We start from the raw sequence: 17,434 nt of genomic DNA on the forward strand, positions 1-17,434 counted from the left end.
AGCCTGACTCCCTGGGGGTTCCCAGCCCCTCTGCCGGCTCCATTACTTGCTGCCATGGGTGCACTCTGGGCAAGTGCCTCACACCCTACCGGCCTCGTCCAAAGGTCTGCAAATACCCCGCGGGCAGGGGCCAGTTCTCAGCCCCTCCCAGTGCCCCCAGGGCCACACTCACAGCAGAAAGTCCAGCAGAGCCTGATTCATCCACCCTGGTCCCCCATGACCACCGGACCATCAAGGCTTCCCTCCACGGAGGCAGTGAGGCAGGCCAGAGGGTCGTGAACAGTGACTAAGCGAAGCGGCCCGCGAGGGGAGAGGCCCGAGTGACAGCCCCTGAGAGTGCTGAGCCACTCTGCTGAGCGCCCAGTACAGGCGTGGCATCGCAGAGCACGGGGAGGGGCGTGTTGAAAAGAGGACCTGAGGGTGGAGCGCACAGCAGCAGGGGCCTGGGAGACGAAAGTGCTCCCCACGTGCACAGAGGCGCTGGACCTGCACAGGAAGAGGAAACAACGCGTACGTGCAGGACAGGCAGTGGCTAGAGAAACCACGGCGTGCCTCCCGTGAGACATCACACAACCATCGAGAAAGGCAAGCAAGGCCCGTGCCTGTCAGCGTCAGAGGACGTCCCGCGTATCTCGACTTTGTAAAAAAGATTCACAGCTAGAGGCAGACACGCCCACGTTCTTCAGCGTGCGCACCCGCTCACGTGCACCTCACACGCTCCTGAGGCGTATCCTACACCTGGGCAGGAGCAGGTGGGCCAGGACTGTCCCTTCTGTGCTACAGTTTTTCACCATGAACATTCCTTAGCAGCTAAAATTGAGATAAGAATCGAGCCCATCCGGTATTTGATCAAAGAGCTAGTTGATGATTACGGGGCAAGAGAAGGCCGAGTAAGCACAGCAGTGGAAGAAAACTGAGAGTCCAGAAAGAAACCTACAGATCTCAGCTTGACTGATGGGCAAGGTGCCAAGACCACTTAACGGGTAAAGAAGAGTCTTGTCAACAGACGGTGCTCGGACACCTGGCCACCCAGGCGCACCAGGATGAAGTTAGACCCCCACCTCACACCATATACGAAACCTGACTCCAAAGGGATTGGAGACCACAACGCAGCAGCTAAGACAATGCAACTCTCAGAAGAGACTAGAGGGGCACATCTTTGTGGCCGTGGCTTTGGCAGTGATTCTGCAGACAGGACACTGACAGCGGAGCGGTCAAAGGGAAACCAAGCGTGTTGAGCCGCGTCGAATCAGAGCATGTTGTTTCCAAAGGACACAATGAAGCAAGTTCAGGGACAATACACAGAGTTTGCAAATCATATATCTGACAAGGATATGTACCTAGAATATAAAAAGAACTCCTACAACTCAACGATGCCAAGAAAAATAACCGAATTAAAAAATAGGCAATGAATCTGGAACATCATGTCCTTAAAGAACACACACAAATGGCTTAAACCAAATGAAAGGGCGCTCAATATCCTCAGTCAAAAGAGACATGCAAGTTCAAACCACAGGAGACATGACTTCACACCCACTACAATGTCCATAATCCAAAAGCCAGGTGGCAGCAAGTGTCAGCCAGGGCGCGCGCAAGTCAGAACTCTAACTCCCTGCTGGAGGCAGATAAACGGTGCCATCACCACGGAACCAGTCTGCAAGTTCCTTGAAAATTTAACCCAGCGTCACCATTAGGCCTGGCAGCTCCACTCGGCACTGCTCAAGAGAATGCAAACTCACTCACGCTCCACTCATCGTGAGCCACATCAGCATCATCCGTGACAGGCAGAGGCGGGAAACTCACGTGTCCAACAACCTGTGTTCACATCAGCGTCACCCGTGACAGGCAGAGGCGGGAAAAACTCACCAACTGGCATGAAGGATGAGTAGAAATAATGGAGCATTGGCCACAGAGGGGGATGAAGAATTCGCACAGGCCAGCATGGTGACCTGAGGGCATCCCGCTTAATGAAGGGGTCCGCACACTGTGCACCTCCTTGTGTGACACACGCAGAACAGGCAGCTCTCCAGGGATGGAAGGACGCGCGCTGCCTCGGGGCTGGGGGAGCGCTGAGACAGGGACCGACAGGCGGAACAGGGCGAGAGGTGGGTTTTTCCACATAGTATCTGATATCTCCATTTCAAAACTGACATGTCGTTAAAATTCAAGAAGCATGTGCGTGGTGAGTGCTGAGACAGAATAAAATACAGTCCTGCAGGGCCGGGCACACGTGGGGATGGTGGGAAGACCCCTCAGAGGAGAGAGCACTAATGGGGACACCCTGCCCTGAAATGAGGCGGCCCGCCAGGCTCACATCTATAGCATCAGGGGAAAAAGATCTCATCCCGAGCAGAGGGATGAGTGCAGACCTCTGAGAGGAACCAACCCCAGCGTGTCTGAGTGCCTGATGGAAGCTGTTAGGAGGAGGTAGACCAGATGACCAGGCTGGAGAGCAGGACCAAGACCTAAAGCCCACTGAGCCTGGGAGCAGGGAGGCTATGGCGGACGGGGGAGCTCTGCACAAGGAAGGTGGGCTCTGGTTTCCTCATCCCAGGCCCCCAGGGGGACCCACCAAACTGCACCACCTGGTGAGCGAGGGGTGAAGGAAAACGTTGGCAAGCTTCTCAGTGGCAGGAGGAGATTCGTAATATTTTTTAATGTTGGTGCAAAATAAAGCAAGGAATATTTTTAATCAACAAATACACAGACACACACACAGCAGCCATGCGAGAATAAACACCATCTGGGCAGTGCTCCCTGCACCAAGAGAACCAGAATGGAGCAGACAGGTCTGGGGACTCGGTGCCCGAGGCCCACCAGCCACTGTGCTGTCGGAGCTGGTCACGGGGAGCTGGGCGTGGTCAGGGGGCAGAGGGCCCAACCCCAAGCAGCGCTGGCAAGGGGGAGCCTGCCCACACCCAGCTGTGGGGCCCTGACCCACTGCCCCCTTCTGGAAGCTTCCTGTTCCACACCCAGAAATGGGGCCCAGCACACCAAAGTGGCCAGTGCAGGGCAAGGACAGGGGCTGCGGGGCCAGATGGGCCTGGGTCAGAAGCCAACCAAGCAACCCCTAGCTGCCTGGCCTCGGGCAGGGAACCCTGTCTGCTCCGTGTACCCATCTGTGGCATGGCAGTAACTCACGGTGTGGGCGGTCACACGCTGAGCCACACAGGGCAGCCCCAAGGCCCTCGGTGAAGAGACCGCACACCCGGCTAGACACAGGTGCAGAGCGGGGTGACCCACAGCACGGCACACAGCGGGGCGTCGTTCCTGCAGAAACGGGGAGGCGGCACGTCATGGAGGCTTGGGAGCGCCTGGAAGGGTTCAGGAAGGCGGCAACTGCTGGCCTGTAAACACAGATGCATCCCACAGATCCCACAGCCTTCGACGGGTGAGGGCAAGTGACCCCCCAGCTGGGGAGGGCACGTCCTCACTGAGCACAGAACCACTGTGTGTGCACGTCCTTGGTCCAGCCCAGCAGTTTCTATCCATGGGAAAACGCCACGGCGAGAGGCAAACCTGGGGCAAGAAGCTAGGGGCACCGCGGCCTCAGAGCATGGGGCAGGCTAGAGGGAGGGTGAGGCGTCCCCACAGTCTGGAAGGGGCGGCAGCTCCCAGCTGTGGGAGGAACTCGCCCGGCAGGTGCCAGGGGCTCCCCTGAAAGACAGGGATGTGACTAGCCCGGCCCAGGCAGTGGGCACCGCCACCTGCCAGGCTCCTGGCCCGGCCCACCCCACTAAACGGACAAAGGCGTGTGCGGGCCCTCAGGGGTGCTCGGTGAGGGCAGCCACGGGGAGCTGGGTGGCGGCCAGCGGACAAGTCAGCTCACACAGCAGGGCGGGCCCCAGGAGGAGGTCTGCAAGCCACCTCTCCTGCCACGGACGGTGCTTTACTGAGCTCAAGGCAGGCAGCGGAAGGCGGAGCACGCCTGTGTTCACCAGCAGCCTACTTAATTAGGAAAACATCAACACGAAAATCAACAGCTTTTAGTCTGAGAAAGCGACCCCTCTAGACTCGTGTGAGAGGCAGCTGCAAGGAGGCCGCTTTCTAAGCGCTGTTCTTCGCATCGAGTAAGGCTCTGGGTGCCCCAGGAGACGTCTGCACGGCCTCACGCAGGACGCGGGGCGGGGGCCTTCACGCCACGGCCGCTCAGGCACCGTCTTCCGAGGACCCTCTGGGCCCCGCCGGCCACACCCTCCTTCCCTGGCCCACGGCTCCTGCGAGCAGCCGAGCACCACATAGGCTCCCGACAAGGCCCATCTGTCGGAGGCTCCTGGGGCCCACATCCAGCCCCAGGTGGCGCTGCCCTCCTGCGACTCTAAGAAGATGCCTCTGCTTTGCTGCAGCAGTTGCCGTGGAGATTTTGTTGGCTATTCCTTCAGTTTTCTGGGAGCTGAAATTAGATCCACAGATTAAATCCAAGAATCTAGACAAGAAGAGTCCTGGAGGGCGCTGGCTGCCAGCACCCCAGGGGCCCTGCAGGTGACAAAAATAGATGAGGCGGCCTGGCAGTACAGCAGGGCGGGGACGGCGGTGAGAGCAGGGCCCCGGGGAGGGCAGCGGCCTCAGAGCTCTAGCCAAGGGCTGCCACAAGGAAATGCAGAGCAGCCTTTTTATGTTTACCCCAAAGACCTAAAAAGTGGACTGAGGCAAAGCCTCCAAGTTTCAAAATGTTGTGAATACCCTCAAGTTCCTGGGCTGATGGTTTCATTCAAGAAGTAAGGAGCCGGGGCTTAAACCCCTATCCAAGGGTCCTGCCTGTGAACCTGGCTCCGGGCCCCATGCTGGAGCCAGAGCCCAGGAGCAGAGCTCCCTCCCCGCAGAGCAGAGCCTGCAGGACCTGGGATGGTGACCTCTGACAGAGCAGAGGGAACCTGCGAACAGGTCCTGAGCCCGAGGAAGAAACTCCCCAAGGATGGGGGCGAGTCCTGCATACATACAGAGGGGCACAGAGGCGTGAAACGGCAGGGCAGGGCCACAGACCCTCCCCAAGGGGCGGGCGATGACAGAAGGCGGTGCCAGCACACACAGGCCCCGGGGGTCGGGCCTGGGAGCCGCTGCAGGCCGCGGGAAGCACCTGAGGATGAGACGGAAGCGGGCTGCGTCCTTGGCATTAACCTTGGGGTGATCACTGACCCAGCAGCTGGTGGGGCTGCCTCTGAGAGCAAGGCCGCTGGACCCGCAAGGAAGGAACCTCCATTGCAACGGTCTGGATTCTATCACCACTGCCTGATACCTGCTCAGAAGTAAAATTTGCCTTTTCAAAACACATGACCCTGCTAGCACCGCAAGGACAGATTTGTGGGAGGCAAGCCTGTTGGGAGAAAGAACAATTTATCAGAGATCCAGGGGAAGGAGGGAGATCAAGTGTTCCTGAGGGGAAAGAGGAGAGGGTGAAACAGAAGCAGGTGGAAGGGAAGACGCAGAGTTATCCCTGGACATAGAGCAAAAGCGCACCCAGCCTCCAGGTGAGGACCGGCTGGGATGGAGCTTCACACGTGAGGAACATGACGCGTTCCAGAGGGGCAGGGGGACACGTGAGCCCAGGGGAACCGCAGGGAGACCCCGCAGCAGCATTGGGACACCTCTAGGCTGGCTTTAGAATCCAGTCACCAACAGCTCACAAGCAAGGACGAAGGAGGTGGCCGGGGCAGGTTGCAGGAGGGAGAGAGGGCTGAACAGGAAACGCTCTGCAGGGACGGCAGCGGGATCCTGGAAACCAGGGGGACCGCAGGAGATGCACAGTGACCTCCCTCCGGGGTGGGACCCGCGGGGTCCAGAGAGCAAGTGGACTCGAGATGAGCCTATAGGAGCCGAGTGGGCAGCCCCCCTATGTCTACATTACTTGGCCGTTGGCCCAGGAAGATCAGCAGGGCGCTGCACAGCCACGGGTGTCAGCATGGAACTTCACCTTCCATGAGGGACACACCCACGGTCACCTGGGTGCTCACACCATGTAAACTCATTACTGGTTACACCACGGTACTACCCAGAGGACCTTACTGGGCGGCCAGAGGTGCCCTGATCGCCAGCTCCGCTGCCCCCACACACAGCGAGTCTGGGAGCCCAAGCCGAGGAACAAGGGCACCATCCACCTTCAGGACGACCCTTATCCTCAACAGCTGGGGTCTGAGGGAGGGACCAAAAGCACCCTGCTCCCCTGCAGAATCAGCTCCTTTGTGTCCAGAGACCTCAGCACCGGGAGATGTCGTGTTCTGGGAGCACCGAGGAGAACCCACCTGGAAAGTGTCCGGCCTGGGACCAGAACCCAAGCCACACTGCCAGACTCCACACCCAGGCGCGGCACAGGTGTGCTCACAGCGAAGCTGGGGAGAACTGGGCGGCCCGACCCCCGGCTGTCCTGGCTGGTGCTTCCTGCTGTGAGCCACCCACAGCGCTCACCAGCGGTCAGCGCCGAGCAGGGCAAGAGCGGGGAGGGCTCACGATCAAGCCAGCGCGGCACCTGTGCTGAGCGCAGCCCTGCCCTGCACACAAGAGGGAGCCGGGGCCCCTGGGGCTCAGGCTCCAGGCCGGGGCCCCTGGCCTCTCCTGCGCCCCACGCTGATCCTAACAGGTGCTAAACCAAAGGGTGATGTGACGGGACACAATCAGGAGTGCTGATGGCTGCGGACATTCGAGACGCACGTCACTGGGCAACGGCGAGGTGGAAAAGGAAGTCTGCTGCACACACGAGGAAGAGTGAAGCCTCGAAAGCATGAAAAGCGGAAGAGAAAGGCTCTCAGGTCACAGGTCGCCAGCTTGGATGAAAACGATCGTCAAGTCGCCAATCCAACCACACACTGCAACTCGCGCACTCACGATCCGGAAGCTCGTGAGCAAGGCGCCTGCACTCCCCAAGCTTACGGAAGAAAAGCAGGCTATAAGGACGCAGAGGAAGGGGTGATGGAGAATATTAAAAGATAAAACCGCCAGTCTGATAAAGAGTGGCTATGAAAAGCGCACAGCTAACACACTCAGTGGTTCAAGACAGTGCTTCCCCCTGAATCCAGCAGCAAGACACGCGTGCTCACCCCTTCTCTCAATGCCGTAGTGGACGTTCTAGCCAACACAGCAAGACATGAAAAAGAGAGCAAGGCATCCAGACAGAAAAGAGAGAAGTGAAGCTGCCTTCACTTTGCAGGCACCACGACCGCACCTACATAAGCCCTAAGGAACACAGACAGCAGGGAGCCCTGTTAGAGGTGATGAGTGAGCTCAGCAAAGGCGCTGGACGCAAGGTCAATATGCGGACATGAACTGCATTTCCGTACGCTAGCGGTGAGGGGTTCACAAATGAAATCAGGGAAACAGTGCCACTCATAATCGCATCATAAAGAATGAAATGCTTGGGAGTAATTTTTAAAGAAGTGCAAGCCTTATACACTGAAAGTATAAAACACCACTGAGAAAAACTTGAAAAGATCTAAATAAAGAAAAAGAGATTTCACATTCACAGACTAGAAGACTCCATATTGTTAAAGTGACAATTCTCCCAACATAATCTTATAGATTCAACACAAACCCCATCAAAATCCCAATAAGCTTTTTACAGAAGCTGACAAATTGAGCTTAATATACATGTGGACATGCAAAGGACTTAAAACAGACAAACAGTTGTTGGGAAAAAAGGAACAAAATTGGAGTTTTATACTTCCCTATTCTGAAACTTCCCACAAAGCTTCAATAATCATGACAGTTTTGCACCAGCAAAAAGACGGACATATAGCATACAGATCAGTGGAATTTAAACAGAATTGAGAGTCAAGATATAAATTCTGAACCCTTATGTTTACGGTCAACTGATGTTCACCGAGGTCCCAAGATAATTCAGATGGGGAAAGCGTAGTCTTTTCAACAGTGGAGCTGGAAAAAGTAAGTATTTCATAGGAAAAAAAAAGAAAGAAAGAGACTGACAGAGCTCAGCACGCTCAGGCGCTTGAGCCAAATCCAACTCAACACCTGATTTTATGAATGGAGTTTTACTGGTCACAGCCACGTCCACTCATTCCACATGCTACCTACAGCCGCTTTCACCGTGAAACGGCCGAGCTGAGTGATAGAGACGTTCTGCTCAGCAAAACAGCAAGTATTTACTTTCTGGTCATCTACAGAAAGACTGCCAACACCTGACTTAGAGCCTTACTTCACAACACCCACAAAATTTAACTAAAAACGGATAAATGTAAAAGCCAAAACTATAAACCTCTTAGAAGAAAACCCAGCAAAATTTCCACAACCTTGGGTTAGGCAAAGATTTCTGGGATATGACACCAAAGTCCAACCACTGAAAGAAAAACATTAATAAACTAAACTGCATCCAAACTACATAGATTTGTACTTCAGAGACACCATGAAGAAAATCAAAAGACAAACCACAGACTGGGAGAAAATATCTGCAAATATGTGCAAATCATAACATCATAAAGAAATAAATCTTATAACTCAATAATAAAGATAACCCCATTAAATCTATTAAAAGTGGGCAAAAGATTTGAATACACATTTCACCCCAAAAATATGTGAGTGGAAAATAAGTATAAGAAAAAACATCCAACATGATTAGTTATTCGGAAAATGCAAATTCAAACAACGAGATACCATTTCGCACTCAACTAGAACTGCTATGAACAGAGAGAGGGCAACAAGGTTCGGTGCGGACATGGAGAAACTGGGGTCTCATACACTGCTGGGGGGAATGTAACACAGTAGAGTCACTTTAGAAAGTAGTTTGACAGTTTCTTAAAAAGTTAAACCTAATTTACCAAATTTTAAAACACAGCGACCTAGCAATTCTACTCTTAGGATATTTATCCAAGAGAAATGACAACAATATGTTCACAAAAACACATACACACAAATGTTCACAGCAATATTATTCATAACAGTCAAGAACTAGAAACAACTCAAAAGTCCATCATTGTTTGACTGAATAAATAAAACCCAGAAAGTCCATATGAGATGCCATTTGGCGATAAAAAGGAATTACCAAGACACCAACGCCGAGGAACCAACACCAGGACCACTGTTCTCAGTGACGGGAACTAGACGTGAAACATCTATGACGCACTTATATGGAATATCCTGAAAAGGCGGAAAAAAAAGAGAGAGAGAGGCAGAAGGCTTAGTGGTTAGATGGTGCAGGTAGTGGGAACAGGGAATGACTGCGAATAGGCACTAGGGACCATTTTAGGCTTTGTAATGTTCTAAAATTCCATTGCGACAATTGGTCAACTCTGTAAATTTGCTTTAAAAAAAACACTGAAATGGTGAACCTGATATGTAAAATAAATTGCAGCAAAGTCATTTTTTTAAAAAACCATCATCAGATAGAATCTTTCCAAAGCTCCACCTGTTTGGAGAACCACCATGTCGCATCAAGGGCAAAGTGTGAGCAGCCCCGCATCACCTGTCCAGCCCCATCACCTGTCCAGCCCCATCACCTGTCCAGCCCCATCACCTGGCCGCCTCTCTCCCATCCCACCCGTGTGGCTGCCAGCACACAGGCTACGGGGCTGGCAACTCTGAGCTTCCAGCTCAACCACAACTTTGCTGTACCCAGGGGTTCCTTCCCTCCTTGAACCTGTTCCCACACCTCTGACACAGGGATGAGGTCTCACAAGGTCAGCCTGGGGACCAGACGGCGCAGCACCCTGAAACCACTCAACTCAGGACAGTCCTCTCTCCCCGCTGGCCCGGGTCCATCACTACCGTCACCTCCTCAGGAGCGCTGCCTGACCAGCCCACCAGGAAGCCCCACCGGTCTTATCCTTTTTGTTTCCTTCATGGCCCTTGCAGGGGGTTTTCTTCTTCTTTTTCTTTCTTAGCTCCTCATCCTGGGCTGAGGTCTCCATAGGGCCAGACCTTGTGCTTTGTCCCGTTGTGTCTGCCAGGCCAGGCCCAGTTCACAGCGAGCACTCGCTGAGGTGGTGGGGTGAGTGTGGTACCCAAGCCTGCGTGGAGGGCACACGGCCTCCGGTGTGGGCACATGGGGGCTGTCCCTCACGTCCCACTACCTGCTCCGGTCTTCCCCTCAGCAGAGCTCCAGACCTGCCTCCTGCAGCACTGAATGGTGGTGAAGACGGTGTAGCTCTGAGGGTGAAAGGAGCCTGCAGACATCGCTAGAGCAGCAGCCTTGGGGAGTGACTTGGGCAAGGGAGGAGGTCAACTGGTTGGAAGAGCCTACATACTGGCAAGAAAACAGAGCTACACAAAGAAGATCTTAATGACCCAGATAGCCACAACCATGCTCACTCACCTAGAGCCAGACCTCCAGGCAAAGATACCAGACATCCTGGGTGAAGCCAAGCGGGCCTGAGGAAGCATCACTATGAACAAAACTAGTGGAGGTGATGGAATTCCAGCCTGAGCTTTTGCAAATGCTAAAAGATGATGCTGTGAAAGTGCTGCACTCAATATGCCAGCAAATTTGGAAAACTCAGCAGCGGCCACAGGACTGGAAAAAGTCAGTTTTCATTCCAATTCCAAAGAAAGGCAATACCAAAGAATGTTCAAACTACTGCACAATTGTACTCATCTCACACGCTAGGAAAGTAATGCTCAAAATTCACCAAGCCAGGTTTCAAAAGTACGTGAACCGAGAACTTCAGATATTTAAGCTGGATTTAGAAAAGGCAGAGGAACCAGAGATCAAATTGCCAACATCTCCTGGATCATAGAAAAAGCAAAAGAGTTCCAGAAAAACATCTGTTTTTGCTTTATTGACTATGGCAAAGCCTTTGACTGTGTGGATCACACCAAACTATGAAACATTCTTAAAGAGATGAGAATACCAGACCACCTTACCTGCCTCCTGAGAAATATGGTCAAGAAGCAACAGTTGGAACCAGACATGGAACAGACTGGTTCCAAACTGGGAAAGGTGTATGCCAAGGCTGTATCTTGTCACCCTGCTTATTTAACATCTATGCAGAGTACATCATGCAAAATGCCAGGCTAGAAGAAGCAGAAGCTGGAATCAAGATGGAATTATCAGTAATCTCAGATACGCAGATGAGACCACCCTTATGGCAGAAAGCAAAGAGGAACTAAAAGCCTCTTGATGAAAGTGAAAGAGGAGAGTGAAAAATCTGGCTTAAAACTCAACATTCAAAAAACTAAGATCATGGTATCCGGTCGCATCACTTCCTGGCAAATAGATGGGGCAACAATGGAAACATTGACAGACTTTATTTTCTTGGGTTCCGAAATCACTGCAGATGGTGACTGCAGCCATGAAATTAAGCTGCTTGTTCCTTGAAGTAGAGCTATGACCAACCTAGATAGCATATTAAAAAGCAAAAACATTACTTTGCTGACAAAGGTCCGTCTAGTCAAAGCTATGATTTTTCCAGGAGTTGTGTATGAATGTGAGAGTTCGACCATAAAGAAAGTTGAGTGTGGAAGAACTGATGCTTTTGAACTATGGTATTGGAAAAGACTCTTGAGAGTCCCTTGGACTCCAAGGAGATCCAACCAGTCCATCCTAAAGGAAATCAGTCCTGAATATTCATTGGAAGGACTGATGCTGAAGCTGAAACTCCCAATACTCTGGCCACCTGATGCGAAAAACAGACTCATTGGAAAAGATCCTCATGCTGGGAAAGATTGAAGGCAGAAGGGGACGACAGAGGACGAGATGGTTGGATGGCATCACTGACTCAACGGACATGAGTTTGAGCAAGCTCCGGAAGCTGGCGATAGACAGGGAAGCCTGGTGTGCTGCAGTCCATGGGGTCGCAAAGAGCCAGACACGACTGAGGGACTGAACCAAACTGAACTGAACATGAAGACAGGCAGCCAACTTTACTGAGTCACCTAAACTAGCCATGCGAGGGGGCCCCGGGAACAGTCCCATACAGGACATCCCGGCCATGTGCATACCTCCTCTTACCGGAGGATGACAGTAAACATACTAACTGAAATGACATCTTTCTGTATTTCACACATGCTTGCTCAGAAAAAATGGAAGTGAATATAACTGCAGCATTTTGCATTAATTAAAATTTACCTTCCTTGGAATCAGGGCTTGAACTCAATATGTAAATTAATGGCAGTAAGTGTGCAGTCCATGGGGTCAGAGAGTCGGACATGACTGAGCAACTAAAGTGTGCAAACTAGCAGGGCCTTGGCACATAATTTTAAGGGAACTAGAGGGCTTTCCAGGACTAGGCTTGGGTGATTAAATACAAGAGGTCTTTAGAAATGTTTAACTTTATCTGAAGGAGCAGGCAGGCGTTCTTCTTTCGCATCCACTTTCTATTACATTAATTTCTCATTTGATTTGGCCAATAACCTATTCCAGTGATGTTTACTCACCTGCTTAAAGACAAGGTGGACTCCTCAACCTCAAGTCACCTGGCTGCACGAAAACCTTAGGCCAACCACTGCACTGCCATCACCTCCTTTCTCTGACTTCCCTCTCAAGCCAGGCACACGCGTGGACGGATGGATGGATGGAAGGAATGGAGGGAAGGACAGAGGGAGGAAGAGAGGAGAGAAAGGGCTCTCCCAGCCTGGGGCCCTCGCCCACCTGCGTGCCTCTGCACAAGTCATTCCCTGGTGAGCGTGCCTGAAGCCCCCTCTAGTTGGAACAGCTTCTGGTAGGAATAAGCAGGGCACTAGCGCCATGCCTAGCCAGAGGCTGTCACAATTTCACAGCGCCTTATATATCACTGGGGATGTACGTGGGTTGGAGCTTGGAGTTGTGAGAAAATGCTATTGCTTGTCCTGGAAAGATCTGGGTTAAAGTCCCAGAAGTAACACTTTGAAGAAGTTCCCTAACCTCTCGAAGCCTGATTCTCCAGTTTTAAGGAAAATTTCTACTTTGCAGAACTGCTAAAACATGTACCCATCTGTCATAAAACCCCAGAGATGATGCTCCTCTATCAACTTAAAGGAGTTCCCTCCGCAGCCTCTGACTGACCAAATTTTCCAACAATCCCCAAACCAGGTAACAACAGTGGGCGAGTGCCCAGACAGAGCCTGGAGCATCTTTCTGACTCAGGTCTGCCTCTCTCCTCCCAAAAGGAGCTGAGCCGTCTTCTCCCCATTTTGTCTTTGCCTCAAGTCTGGTCAAGACTGGGTAACACCTAGTAAGCACCAAAAATGCTAAGTAGGCTAGGCAGAGAATAGAGGACCCCACAAAACACTGTACTTTTTCTGAACACATGGACACATATCATCTTATCCTAGGGAGCATGAAGGATTATTACAGCGTCTCCTTTTAAAAAAAAAAAAAAAGATGTAGTGACTGAGACTCAAAAGATAAAGCTGTTCACTCCAGGTCACACAGGTAATGAGCATCTCTGGAGAAGTCAGAGCGCCTCACTTCCTTTTCTGAGCCACGTCCCTAATTAGTGAATTCACCAAGGCCCTGGCTGGGAGCCTTCCACGGACACTTGGTGCCTGCTTCACTGGGTTCTGCATTTAATCACTCAGCACCGGTCTAAAAGCACCCACGACATGCGAGGGACAGGTGCAGGAGGAAGGGGGCTCCTGGAGTCGGCCTCGCTCAGTGCCAACTTGCTAGCTTGACGTGAGAAGTGCTTCAAGCCTCTGCGCCTCGGCCGTCCTCCATCCACAAAATGGGCCAACACAAGCCGACTTCTCAGAGGGCCACGGAGAATTAACTGACGGGATACCCGCGAAGGGTGCACCACAGCCCACGGCCCGCGCTGAGGACTCAAACGTGAGCCTGGGGAGGCTGCAGTCGGACAAGCGCTTTGGCCTCAAGGCGGAGACACTGCGGCAGGAAGCACAATCAAGAACTGAAGCCTGCACCTAAGCTGTGAACAGTGGTGAGAGCCACGGCAGAAACCCGTGCGCGGCCGCGGGGGCACACGCTTCAGACCTCGTCACGGAAGGACGCCGAGGTGAGACCTCAAACGCAAGAACGAAGGAGCGGATTTGAGGGAAACTGGAGGCGCGAGCACAGCCGCGTGCGGGGGTCGCGAGCGGAGCAGGTCGCACCTCGACGGACGGGGAGGCCTTGAGGCCAGCGACCGGGGGGCGGGGGCCGGGAGGGGCTGGCACGGGCGCTCGTCCGTCCGGTCGGCAGCGCTGCCCCGGAACTCGAGGGCGGCAGCTCGTCGTCCTCCTACAGGCGTCGTCGTCCGAAGGCGGCGAGGACGCGGGTCCGGGGCGACTCCGGGCACCGAAGCCCCGCCCCCAGCCCCGCCCATCCCGTCTCCCGGAGGAGACCGGGCCGGAGGCGCCCTCCCCCTCGCGGCCCTCTCGCGGCCGAGAGACGGCACGCCTCCAAACGCCCCCCCGCCGGCCGCCCGCTCACCCGGATGCCCTGCAGCACCCGGACCCGCTCCTCCTCGTCCATCCCGAAAGACGCCCTGCGGCCCTCGCGGCTCTCGGCGCTGCCCATGGCGGGAGGCGGCTCAGGAGCGCCGGCGCTTACGGGACCGGCGCCACCTGCCAACAAAACCGCGTCCTATTGGCGGCCGCTCGGAGTCCAGCCAATCCCGGCGCGGGCCGCGGGGCATTGTGGGGGCTGTAGTCTCGCGGCGCCTCCCGCCGGACCGGGAGCACGAGGCGCGGCGACCGAGTTCAGACGCGGCGCGGCGGGATGGCTGAACGAGGGGGCCAGGCCGAGGGGGCCAGGCCACCAAGGAGGCCGCACCGGGCGGGCGGAGCCGCTTCAGGTTCGCAGTGAAAAGGCAGCGAACGGGCCTGTGACTGAGCGTCCTCGGCGCTGAGGAAGACGACGACGTCGCGATGCGGGAGAGAAGCTGGGCCTGGGGGGCGCTCCTCTCAGGGGAGGAGGCGGTGGAGGAGGAAATTCGTGCGAGGCCCCAGAGGCGGGAGAAGGAGGCCGAGGGTCCAGCTCGGAGAGCGTGAGGGAGCAGAGCGGACCGGAGGCGAGCGGCCAGGGCCGTGCCAGCAGGAGGGCGGGAAACGGTGCTCAGCGTCCAGGAGACACGCCACGTGCCGGGGCGTCGTGTTCACGCCTGTCTAGCTGGGTCACAGGACGCGGTGAGCGGAGATGTGCCGACATTGATCTGCCAAAGTGCGCCCCAAGCGGACTTTGGGATCTGGAACTGGGGCACCCCCTGCGGTGTCCCAAGGAAGAAAGAACAGGGGAAAAAAAAAAAAAAAAAGGAGGATCTCGGAACGCAGGAACTGGAAAAGTCCTTCTTCCCCCCTGTTGTAGCCATTAAGGAATTTCAGGTCCTCCTGAGCAGTATAACCTGTGTCCCCTTCTACCCCGGTAAGGAGAACGTATTTGCCTGACTCTTCCTTCACCCAGCATAGGTGCCTCATCCAGTCAATCCCACTCCTTGCACTCCGGGTATAAAAAGGGACCAAGGACCCCCATTCAACTGTTGGCTCACCCTTGAGCCAACCCATTGTTTTAACAGTGTCTCCCACTCTAATAAAGTTTATTTCTCTCTCATTCTGTCTTGTGTCGGGAAGTTCTTTTCCAGCCCGCAGTCGGACCACAACGCCCCCAATCCTACCACAACGCCCCCAATCCTGACTGCTCCGTGAAATAGTAAGGGTCATTTGGAGCCTCTTGAAACCTGGAAGGGCAGGGGTGAGGAGGAGAGGGTGGAAGAGAGAGTGATCCGCTCTGAGTTCCAGTGGGTGGCGGGCAGGGGGGAGCCTAAGAGGATTTTTATTCTCCAGAATAACAGGGACATCTGCCAGTTTCCTTCAGATTACTTTGATTAGCAAATCTCCCCGCATCCCTTCCATCCTCCATCTCTCTCCTTATAGGGGATTCTGGTGCAAGCTGTTTATTGGCAGACTACCTCAGGAGAAAGCCGAGATGCCATCAAATCTGTGACGCTCTCTGCAACCCCACAGTGGAGGACATCTTTGCAGTAGCCGTGGACATGGTTGACAAGGACCGTCCCCGAAGCACAGCCTGGTCAGCGTCCAGAGCACCACCTGCCCTTCACCACCATCTGAATGTCCGGGCAGCCTCCCCACTGCCCCGCCCTGGTAGACTCCGGTGGTTGGGGGAACCTCCTCTATCCAGCCTCCTCTTTCCACGGGGAGAAACAGGCATTAGCATGACACTCAGGTAGGAGTTCCCGTGGAGACTCTCTCCCCTCGTCTCTGAGGTCGGCCTGCCCGCTCAGAGCGCGCGCTTCCCACGTGGAGGACTCGGCTGAGAGTCTGGGTCGGTGGAGGATGGAGGCGCTTCCCATCTGCCTGCCTGGCAGGGTGGACGTCGAGGTGTCAGGCCTGGGCTAGCGGCATCACACCTGCCGTGCCCACCTCCTTCGGCCCAGATGGAGGGAGCGGCCGCAGAAGGCCACTGTCCCTCTTAGCAACAGAAGAATTCCCAGAAGCCAGTCTCTCCTGGAGTGGCACTGGTCACCCCAGCCAGGACCAGGCTCTGGCAGAGGGGCAGGGTGGCCTGGGCGGCTTTGACCAGCCAATCACTCCCAACGTCTGACAGAACCAGCCGCCAAAATCAGGAGGCTTCTCCAACGCTGCCGGTCCCCTGCAGGCTCTCCCGACATCCAGGAAGTGTCGCTGGGGAGCAAGCCTCCAGGCGGGACCTGCCTCCCATTCCGCGCCGCGCCCCCCCCCCCCGCCCCCCGCAACCCCCACCCCCGGCCAGGTTCCTTTTCGCTGCAACTTTGGCCTCAGGAAAGGATGCTTCGGGGGAAGAACCGGCCAGAGAGGCACCCGGGAACCGAGAGCCTGCGGCCCAGCGCGGCCCCAGGACCGGCAGCCCCTGTCGCGGGTCTCCCGCGGCCAGCTTGCAGCACGTGGCCGCGGGGGCCGGGGGACAGCGAGCTCAGTGGGAAGAGAGGGCCTTGGTTCCGCGAAGGCGCGTGTGCCACTGGCTGCGGCGGGGTCGGCGGAGCGGAACCGGTCTGCTGATGGCTGCCTGGTCGCGAAGCGGTCCCTCCTTAGACGCCCCCCGCGCACACGGGCGCGCGTGCGGGTACACACTGGAGGCACCGACGAGCACGCGCAGTTGCACATGTGCGCGTGCCCCAACCGCCCCAGCTGTAACCTGAGCTCGGCTTCGCGTCTCTCCAGCACAGACTCTGGTCCCGCTCCGGGCAGAGGCTCCATGTCTGGCGGGCGCAGCCAGGCCTAAGCTCGCGAAGCAGCCGGGCACCGCCACGGCCTGGGGGGCCGCCCAACCTGACCTGCCTGGGCGGCTCCCCCGGAATGTCGCGCCCCCCCAACCCCCGCCTCTCACCTCACAATGCTGTGTTTTCTTCCCTCCTGACAAGATCACTCTCTGGATCGCTGTTGCCTGTTATTTGTTTATGGTTGATCTCCAGGCAATACCGCCCACACAGCTCCCAAGACAGAAGCTTCAAAGCCGACGGACTGTGTCGGCTTCATTCATTCCGGAGTTCCTAGCACCTGGCACAGGCCCTGGGACGGACCGCGTGCTCAGGAACCGGCCCTGGCTGGCTGAGTACTGACCCACTGACCGACTGACTGACTAGGC

At 55.2% G+C, this 17,434-nt stretch overlaps 2 protein-coding genes across 2 annotated transcripts in view; one reads left to right on the top strand and one right to left on the bottom strand.

Annotated features, from left to right (window-relative positions):
- Window positions 1-14,395, bottom strand: part of CHCHD6 (coiled-coil-helix-coiled-coil-helix domain containing 6) — a 91,420-nt gene extending 77,025 nt beyond the window's left edge. The window contains exon 1 of the mRNA XM_027957877.2: window positions 14,288-14,395. Within this exon, the coding sequence (XP_027813678.2) occupies window positions 14,288-14,374 (87 nt within the window). The 5' untranslated portion in view covers window positions 14,375-14,395. The remainder of the gene's footprint in view (window positions 1-14,287) is intronic.
- A 329-nt stretch (window positions 14,396-14,724) lies between these two features.
- LOC132658159 (uncharacterized) lies at window positions 14,725-16,510 on the top strand. The gene is made up of 3 exons (XM_060402038.1): window positions 14,725-14,807; window positions 14,856-15,217; window positions 15,727-16,510. The coding sequence occupies exons 1-3, from the start codon at window positions 14,725-14,727 to the stop codon at window positions 16,038-16,040; spliced, it is 759 nt and encodes a 252-aa protein (XP_060258021.1). The 3' UTR covers window positions 16,041-16,510.
- The last annotated feature ends 924 nt before the right edge of the window (window positions 16,511-17,434 follow it).

Source organism: Ovis aries, chromosome 19, assembly GCF_016772045.2.
Source record: "Ovis aries strain OAR_USU_Benz2616 breed Rambouillet chromosome 19, ARS-UI_Ramb_v3.0, whole genome shotgun sequence".
NCBI classification, from domain to species: Eukaryota; Metazoa; Chordata; class Mammalia; order Artiodactyla; family Bovidae; genus Ovis; species Ovis aries.

Coding starts and splice junctions, on each gene's coding strand:
- LOC132658159 (XM_060402038.1), top strand. CDS start 14,725: ATGCGGGAGAGAAGCTGGGCCTGGGGGGCGCTCCTCTCAGGGGAGGAG. Junction 14,808..14,855: donor ATTCGTGCGAGGCCCCAGAG/GCGGGAGAAGGA, acceptor GTGAGGGAGCAG/AGCGGACCGGAGGCGAGCGG. Junction 15,218..15,726: donor CTGTGTCCCCTTCTACCCCG/GTAAGGAGAACG, acceptor CTCTCCTTATAG/GGGATTCTGGTGCAAGCTGT.